The 10000-nt window shown below is 42.4% G+C and overlaps 1 protein-coding gene across 1 annotated transcript in view; it reads right to left on the bottom strand.

The window, feature by feature from the left end:
• Positions 1-425: 425 nt before the first annotated feature.
• Positions 426-10000, bottom strand: part of LOC106808670 — a 10661-nt gene continuing 1086 nt past the window's right edge. Inside the window, exons 4-13 of the mRNA XM_014811491.1 lie at positions 9782-9862; positions 8848-8999; positions 8246-8339; positions 7887-8040; positions 6953-7062; positions 5319-5439; positions 4883-5052; positions 3966-4086; positions 3290-3370; positions 426-442 (exon numbers count right to left, since the gene is read on the bottom strand). Of these exons, the coding sequence (XP_014666977.1) occupies positions 426-442; positions 3290-3370; positions 3966-4086; positions 4883-5052; positions 5319-5439; positions 6953-7062; positions 7887-8040; positions 8246-8339; positions 8848-8999; positions 9782-9862 (1101 nt within the window). The remainder of the gene's footprint in view (positions 443-3289; positions 3371-3965; positions 4087-4882; positions 5053-5318; positions 5440-6952; positions 7063-7886; positions 8041-8245; positions 8340-8847; positions 9000-9781; positions 9863-10000) is intronic.

Consider the following 10000-nt stretch of genomic DNA (forward strand, 5'->3'; position numbering starts at 1 on the left):
ATCAAAAAACGACAAAGACAATGTCTATATGAAAACCGTGACACGGACGCGCCTTTATTAAGTATCAGAACGTTATTCAGAGCAGAAACTATCGCTAATGCAGTGAATATGTTGTTATAATAATTATGATATCGCTCATAACATCGCAACACAAAACATCTTATTCCATAGAAAACAGCCCGAGGACTATTAAAGCCGTTTTGATAAGACAGTCCTACGTACAGACATGTCCCAACCCGTTTTACACAGTCTAATTCAACCTCATATGCGATATATCGATATAATTTTCATAATAGGATTATGAGCATATCTATACTGTGAAGTAATCTTGTCTTCAACTAATTGGTTATACAGATTTTCAAAATTATATTAACAACAATTATTGATCACATCTTGATACCATATAGTATAGGCACATGCGACTGCTATTCAGCTAGGACATCTGTACGAATATAGCCATCACAAAAATCACATAGCCTTAATTGATAGATACTTAATTAAACCCGTTTTATCGCCTAAAAAAGTACTGCTTCTTTGAAGTGATATAATATGTAAAACATTCTATATAGTATATGTAGAATAAAATAATCAAATATATACGTATCACAAATTTGCCAACTCAACACATTTGCATAAACATCACCGTCAGCTGCTTTCTCAATAGAATTCCCCCGTGCATAAAAACCTATAAAGTGATATCATATTCATACACACGCACACACACACACACGCACGCACGCACACGCACACACGCGCACGCACACACGCACATGCACGTTTATACCATTAAAACCTTACGATACGTGCATAGAGAAGTAAACCACATTCGGGCTTAGTAAGGCTCATAGGGTCTATGTCCCCCAGGGTACTGCCGGAACGTACCCTGGTCATTATTTGATATGGTTAGGGATAGGATTAGGGTTAGGGTTAGGGAGTAGGCGTAGGCGACTCCCTAGACTCGTTAGTGGAGTAGGCGAGGTACGGTCCGGCATATAATATAGTACCAGGGTACGTTCCGGTATACCGGACCGTACCCAGGGTACGTTCCGGCAGTACCCCGGGGGACATAGACCCTTTCAGCCTTAGTAAGATCACCATAAAGAACATTGTAAAAGCATGATACACAACACAGCGCACAACATGGAATACGCATATAAATCGTCAATGCATTAATTGTTGTAAATATGGTGCGTTATGGCCTCGGGGGAATATAATTATATAAGATTCATATATAGTCATACTTTATTTGATGAGTGTATACTATACTATATATATATATATATATATAACAACAACAACAAAGGCCTCCCCAGTCACTTGAGTCAATACAAAATGCACGCGGATGTTAGATAAAACACATGTGCAAATGCACACCATTGATTGTCAATGTTAGTGTGGTTAGCATTAATTAAGAATCCTGGATGCCCACGAATCGCATTGACACTGGTGTTGGTTGTGCTCTATTCTACTACCAGATTCACACAGCTTTCTCTTCCTGATATTTCATTAAGATTATAATTAGATTCTGATTCCAGTCTTTGAGTACGCATTGCTACACTGAAACTTATACTATACCGGCATACAATACTATAACGTTTGCAGGTGAAGTGTAAAACAAATCACGAAGGTTTTTAACAGACTTAAAAACGGCAACAAGAAGGAGCAAAAGCTCAAAACAAAAGGTACACAGCACAACACAGTCATAAATGCGCCATCTGTGAGTGAACAGAGTAAACAAAATGTAAACAATGCATGTTTAACTGTTATGGGTTTTTTCTTGCAATCGCGGGCGAGTTTTCTCACAGTCGCAAGCGAGCTTTCTCACACTCGCGAGCGAGTTTTCTCACAGTCGCGAGCGAGTTTTCTCACAGTCGCGAGCGAGTTTTCTCACAGTCGCGGGCGAGTTTTTTTAGAATTGCGGGCGAGTTTTCTTACAGTCGCGAGCGAGTTTTCTCACACTCGCGGGCGAGTTTTCTTACAATTGCGGGCGAGTTTTCTTAAAGCGGGGGAGCACCGACTCCCATTGTACGCTATTCCGCCACACATCCAGTCCATATTTAAGGACAAAACGCGAATAACAATAGATACACGCGTGGCGTTATGACTCATTTTTCACGCGACGAGATCTATGTTTGATATTACCGGGTCCAGAATTAAACCCGGTTTGCTGTGCGGGGAAGTAGTGCAGAACGGGTTAAATGTCACTTCACAAGGCCAGCACACTATACACCTGAGCTTGAACGCTAACTTACACCGACCTAGTCATGCGCCGCTTATGAAGATATGTTCCCGACAAACCATGTCCATAATTTCAGCCGAGATTCTTGATGATAAAAAAACCATTACTCTTTATTGAATTGTAACCGCTGCAATCACACGGGGCAAATGTCCATGTCCGATCACGGAATACCATAACATACCGTAATCGAGGAAAACTATGAAAAAGCATAATCGAGGAAGGCTATTGTCCGATCGAAGATCCCGCTAACAACGAACATAATTGATCTGATATAATCTCTATCTCTATCTCTATCTCTATCTCTATCTGATATAATTGAAATCTGAATTAAATATCCGCCCAATTTCGTCAGTGAACTTCGCGCCACTGCTGTGTAATTTACTAAATATGAATCGCTCGTTTTTGTCAGGTATGCGTAGCAACTGATAACAATGAATCGTACGTCACGGCGATGCACGGGGGCGATGCGTCACCGGATGGAGACCCCGGAACCTCTGCTGCGTCAGTCCCTACAGAAACGAAGCCAGCAGCGATGGGTGACCACCAGGGGGCATCATCGACGCCTCGCATCAGCACGGAGCCGCCAACACCGCCACCAGCGCCACCAGCGGGCGACGAGGGAAACGCGGAATTTCCAGCAGACGGTATCGCAGCCGACGGACCGACGCGTCAGGACTTCGGAAGCAGTATTCTATCCCTGCGCGCGCCTCAGCTTCCTGGCCAGCAACCCGTCGGTCCGTTCCAACCGAACGCCGGATTCGAACGCGGACGAGGAAACGGAGTTCCGTACGGAATCCGGCGACAGGACGGCACACCTGCGCCGGCTGGCGCGCGGGATCCAACCTTCGTCATTAAGACCTACGGCAACCCGCTCGGCCGTCCGGGCGGATCGGGGCCACCACGCGAGCCGCGAGTGACGGCCTTCAGCCGGGACGATCCGCATCCGGATGTGGCTCCGGGAGTTTATATCGGACCTGGTATAACGCTGGAGACACCCACTCGCACCGCCCCAGGAGGAGGAAGAGGAAGAGGAGGAGGAGGAGGAATGACTGGATAGAGAAGATTCGGATCCGGAATTTCTCCTACGCTTCTTTTTCATCAGCTTACTGAGAAATCCTTCTGACCTGTGAACTAAAACAAAAACTCGTATTTAGTAACCATGCAGCATCAGAAATCTACATAATAAATTAATTGCCAAATGCTGCCTTCAACTAATGTGCTTCATGCCATCATATCATCGGGAGTGTATAACACAAAGATATGATCCAAGGCCGTACGCAGGAAATTTTCTGTAGGGGGGCAAAGGTACTCCCCATGCCCCCTGTGCACTAACGTTTCGCAATTTCACATTTCTTTATTTAAAGTGTAATATTTCTTTGATGATTTAAGATAACCTTGTCACATTTCTATTTTATTTATAAAAGTGTACAGTATTTGTCCTATTAAAAGGCATACTCTGAAAATCTCTAGGGGGGCAACTGCCCCTGCTGCCCCCCTGCTGCGTACGGCCCTGAAGATATCTATATTATACAGTCCTGATATTATTATGCTGCACCTTTATCATGCTACAATAGAGTAGTACACGTAAAATATATGCCTAATAAAACACATTGCAGAGTAAAATCTATAAACACAGCACTAATAACAATTACACACTAATTACACACGTAATACAAGCATACTTGCACGTCTGTAGCTATAAGTATAAAGCTGCTACTATAGGTACCTGAGCTTCCATACAGTTCAGTCCCCAGGTCCTTATCCATGTTATCTAGGGTGGAATAGGAACCTTTACTCCTCGGTATGAAAACACTTGTCACCCCTGCTTGACTAGATACTTTATTTTTCTACAAAACACAAGACACATTAGTGTCAGTGGAGACTGTATTATTATTTTATTCACATGAACTATACTTCGTACTTGCTTTCTTCGTTCACTTTGCTTGTCTTTCATGAAATCGCTAATCACCTCTTATTCTAACTGAGCCCAACCAACAATTCTTATAACATGACTGAACCCATCTCTCCACGTTGTTACATTTTGCGAACTATATTGATCAACGCTGGTTCATGCTAACTGTGGCGTTTTGATGACATTTTTTGTGTAGCAATCAAGATATAGTGGTGTGTGTGTACAAACTTTTGTGACAGTTTTCCATCTGGGAAATGGCGTTTTAACCCCGGGGTGGGGGGCACTCCATATATATTGCATGGTAGGTATGTGCCGCGGGAGAGACCCCCATTTTCAACCCTAAACTTCCATTCCAGTGCATCGCATTTTTAAGAATATCTCGTTCCAGAGCATCACAAGTTTAGTTACCATGCAGATCTTTCATTTTTGCCGTACCGGAGACCCTAGTTTGTAACATTTCCGTTACAGTGCATCGTACTTCAGAATATGTTGAAGCCGGGCCGTGAAGGCATGCATGCAACGCATGCACATATGCATGGATGGATGATCCGCTGCTGCTGCTGCTGTTCTTGTTTTGTCTCAATTAGTTCCAGAGACCCCCACTTTCAGTTTTGAGTTAGTTAGAGCCCCCTTTTTTGACTTCGCAGTCGCACATACCTACCATAATGTGGGGTGAGTGCACCCCCCCCCGGGGTTTTAACCTATCGCTAGATGAGGCCGTATAAGCTTACCTCATCTGTTATTGTTTCCTGACTCGCAGATTTATCCAGCAGATTAGAACGCTCCTGTCCAGAGGTGGTTACAATAGTAGGATGATTCTTGGTGCTCGGAATGGCATTACTACTTGCGAGTAACTGCTCAGCGTGGGTTGAACTGTGAGTTAAACTGCAGGCATCCTCACCTGTCAATTATTAACAGGGAAAAGATAAAGTTTGAAAAAGTTTCTATAACAGCAAAGGCAATTTGTTGCCTTTTATAGATTCGTTTGCTATTAATGAATGCAGAAGAACAGCGGGTATTCATATTTTCGTTATACATTTTAATTGCAAAATTGTAGGACAACCAAAACTTAAAAGCACGGAAATACACTACAAAATATCACTGTAGCAGCACTACCTAGCCTATTTCCTTACAAATTCAAGAAGGTTACACATGAAGAGCACTCACTGAGACTTGAACTTTCTTTCTGGCTATTAAGTCGTTGCCAGTGTGGAGAATTTGATTTTCCACATGAGGAACCAATATCTTCTTCTGCCAGAGTGATATCTGACATGTGGAAGATGTTATCCTGCAAAAAATGACAATTTGATGTAAATATAAATGAAAAGTTATTGACCATCTTAAGCAGCCATGTATGATGGGTATACATAATATGATACCCTATCGCCACTCTACTAAAGCTATCCCTGCCCATACCACTTCCACTAAACCCTAACCTCTACCATCGAGTCTCACTTGCCCTATTCATGTTTTGGCTATCAAAAATGAAAGTGTCAATGACACTATAGCTCACCTTGGGTGTGATAGAAGAGGGAGATAATATTTAAAATTTGGTAAGTGTTTCATTTATGACGGACCGAAATGTGATCAAATGTCCTTATTCTCTGTTTTATACTAATAGAAATTTCACTGCTTTGTTTCAGCGTTAGTTTTGATGCTAAAATAAATGTTTCAGATCTGAAAGTCTGAAATCTGGGCGAGAGATGGCGCCTAAGACTACGCCTAAATGATCGCCATTTTGGTTTTTGATTATCGTGCAAATAAAAGCAATAAACTATTCCAGTCAAATTACTGTAACGAAGAATCTAAAACACAATATTACACGTAGGTATGATTAGGTAGGTAGGTAGGTAAATTTAACTAAATCAAATTAATCTAGATGGCCATTTTCATTTTTGCCAAAAAGTGGACGTGGCTCGAAAGTAGGTCAACTGGCGTGCTCCAAAATAGGACGTTCAAATCTCTCCCATATGAGTAACAACTGTATGCAATTTGAAACATGTGGGTCAAACGGTTCTTGAGTTATCGTGGACTGTAGGCAGACACTGAAATGCATAGTCAAATTGCCAAAATCTACCTAATTTGCATAATTTAAAAAAAATATCAAAACCTGTGTGATATGTTTTGGGGCCAGTCCTTATTCATTGACATACAAAAAATGAGCAAAATCCGTTGAACCTGAACTGACTTATGACCATTTCCATTTTTGCAAAAAAGTGGGCATGGCTCGAAAGTAAGTCAACTGGCGTGCTCCAAAATGGGACCTTTAAATCTCTCCCATAACAGTAACAACTGTATGCAATTTGAAACATGTGGGTCAAACGGTTCTTGAGTTATCGTTGACCGTAGGCAGACACTGAAATTCATAGTGAAATTGCCAAAATCTACCTAATATGCATAATTTAAAAAAAATATAAAAACCCCTGTGATATGTTTTGGGGCCAGTCTTTATTCATTCACATACCAAAAATGAGCAAAATCCGTTGAACCTGAACTGACTTATGGCCATTTCTCAAGTTATCCCGTTGACCGTAGCCAAACGTTAACGGACGGACGGACGTACGACGAACAACGCCCCATGGCAATAGCTCATCTTGATGCTGTCAAGGTGAGCTAAAAATGAACAAACACCTTAGGCACCATGCTGGAACTGTCTCCAATATAAGGATGTTACTGTGACACAGGTAAGAGATGTTACTGTGACACAGGTAAGAGATGCTCACATGCTGACTGAGAATAGACCGGCTAGCATGGGAGGCGGTTGGTAACGGTTACACTTACATCGACCTTGGTAAACTTACATCGACCTTCATCACGGCAGGCATGGAGTTGATCGTGCTCGCGTGGCTGAAGCGTGAGGTCGAGCGAGGGAGCGACAGCTTCCTACGCGACTGCAGAGATGAGGTGCTGGCTGCTTGTGAAACAGTCAAGCAGCAGTGTTAACACGGTCAGTTGTCACCCTATTCGTCTCATCCTTAATGAGCCTCAGTTAATCACCTGTTACTTTAACCCATTGCTCCTGTGACACTTAACATTATTGTGAACCAGTGAGATTATTGTAACAAATACGTTCTAACGTGCCCAATAGGTGACGCCACCTGCTTCCCCGAAGCAGTGTGAAAACCAACGTGGCAGCCTGTACACATGTATAAATTCGTTGTTCTTCTACAATTTTAAACACTTGTTCTCCTCTATAAGAAAATACAACAGCTCCTTAGATAGCATGTAGACCTTCAACGCAACTTTTCTTTATAACAGAGAACTGTATCATAACAGAGTCCTGTGCAGCTCTATTCCGCCCTACAGTAGTTTTCTGTTCGGTTAATTACATTAGGTGGCTGTTGACAATATTTCTAAAACTTTTTTGGTAAATTTGTTGCATGCCCCAACACTGAACCCCTGACGCACAGTAGTGAGGTAATATCCCTTTACTTTTAGTGTGGTCACTACCCTTTGACCGGTCAAGCACAGTTAGACTTAATTACCTGGGTCCTGTCTGTTTAGAGTGCCCACGCTGGGTCACCGAAACACATAAATTTCTCCACTGTTTTGGGGTGGCAACCGAAAAGAGGCGCTACATCTCTTACTCACGTGTTTAAAGTGGTTTAATCTAGGCCCGGGGGAGGGGGGGGGATCTCATCTGAAGACCACGCCCCACACAAATGCAAATCCACGGACGAAATATTAACACGAGCAAAACACTGACAATGCGTGCGAATTCCTAGCGATACACACCTCTGGTATCTTGCCGCGTGAACTGTCTCTTGAGCTTGGTGAACAGGTTCACACGCTTGGAGCTGCTGCCGACGCCTGTGATCTCTCCACTACTTGTCATCTTTGCAAGCGGCGCAATGTCCACTGGCGAGCTCTCTGTGTTACCCTTATTAATCTAGCGACAACACCAACGAACAAATCGATGTGACGCGTGAAAGATTTGGAAAAATATCTGAAACATGTGATGGTTTCAATGCAGAGAAAAATAATTGAGGCACGGGTAAGTAATATAGAAAGATTAAATATATATTAAATATGCATTTGCACGCGCACTCGCATAGGTGAACACGCTCATACATAAACAGGAAACTAACACGAACCTGCAACGAGTAACCCACGGATCGTTCATTATCTTCCTGGTCCTCTGGGATACCTTCTAGTGTTGGCAGGAAATCCATTTCTGAGCTGGGCACACTGTAAAGTTTAAGAGAACATGGTGGTACATCAGTAACATAACCACGGCACGCAGAATTCGGTGGGCAGCATACATAAATCGACCCCATCAACAATCCAAACACATACGCCTGCACACAAGCGCAGACGCACGCACACGCAAGGTCAAGCGTAAAACCGCAAACAATCTGTGAAACAGAACATCACTGCATTTACAACAAGATATAGCGCCACCCAACAATCCCTCGCCCATCCAAACAAATCTCATCGAATCATCGAAGAGGTTGAAACCTGACAGTAACTCGAAAAATCGACCCCCCCCCCCATAAAACCGCTTCTACCACCGAAACAAAACTCCAACTTCCACCATCATCTCTGGCAATCTCATTGTCATCATAACATGTGACCACCCACCGTCCGGTGCAGTCCCATGGTTCCCCACAGAAGTGTGAATGATTTTTTCAAGGACTTTCAAGGACTGTGGGAGCCCCGAGTCAGCACGCGAGCGGACGGGAAGAGACGTACTTACACGACGTCGAACGCGGATCCCATGAAGGCCTCCGTCTTGTAGATCTCCGATGCCGCCGTATATGGAAGCTCCGGCATAAACTCATCCCAGTACTGATCCTTAATGAGTTCCGGATGTTCAGCATGCATCTCGTCAACGATCAGGTAAGACACCTGCAAGGTGACCGCTGCCGTGTACTCACACGCTGGGGTAAACACGCAAGGTTAGATTAAATCGAAACTGAAGTCCAATTACATAGAGTTTAGTAAATTTACGCTTTAGTTGATCTTTTTCTGTTCAGTCGGGTTTTTCGATGATTTGCTATGAATTGCTATGCGAATGGTATCAAGTAAATAATATTACGTATTACATAAATATTATTGTTATTACGTAGACATTTTGAACTGGTGATCTTGTGTATTTTCCCTATTTATCTGTTATGTATATTTAAAACAACGTATTTATCCTATTAATTTCCTATAGTCCCATCGTCTACATGCCAACAGTAGTTTCAAAAATAATAATAGTGAGGAGGAAGAAAATCAGAAAAACCACAAGCTGCACTCAGCCTCTATTTGTTTTCTGGACCAGTGATCCTAAAATGTCGACAACTACGTATATATATATATATTTAACATTACCATACAGTGAAGCACTTCAAGAATGTTGGTATAGTTCCAGTTGACATACTTACCAGGCCATAGCAACCAGTATTTTGTAGCCGTAATTGTTGTACGGTAACACTGCATTGCTATGTGTGCTCTAGGTCGTTCCAGACCATAAATTCTGGCTTGGAAACATACAGACCTTTCATGCTCTAAGGGGATATACATTACATGGCAGACAGGGACAACTACTTGTGTTGTATTTCTCTTTACCATGATAATATTCATGATAATTATACAGTAAAGCAGAAACGTTTCGCTGTGAGACAAATAAAACGTTCGAAACCAACCTTTATGTTTCTGTCAATAATCCAATTTAAATCAAAGTCATCGTCATCTTCCCCCATAGGGTTAACCATCGTCTCGGCTACCTGAATAGTGTAAAGACATTAATTAAAACACTAGTTTCCTTGCGGGAATACCTGTCATGCATCAGACCACTTTTCACTAAAAATATTTATCAGTTATAATGCTTGATATATGAGTAAAGGTCGACATGAAACTTGAAT

The sequence above is a fragment of the Priapulus caudatus genome, unplaced genomic scaffold (assembly GCF_000485595.1).
Source record: "Priapulus caudatus unplaced genomic scaffold, Priapulus_caudatus-5.0.1 Scaffold295, whole genome shotgun sequence".
In the NCBI taxonomy this organism is placed as follows: domain Eukaryota; kingdom Metazoa; phylum Priapulida; class Priapulimorpha; order Priapulimorphida; family Priapulidae; genus Priapulus; species Priapulus caudatus.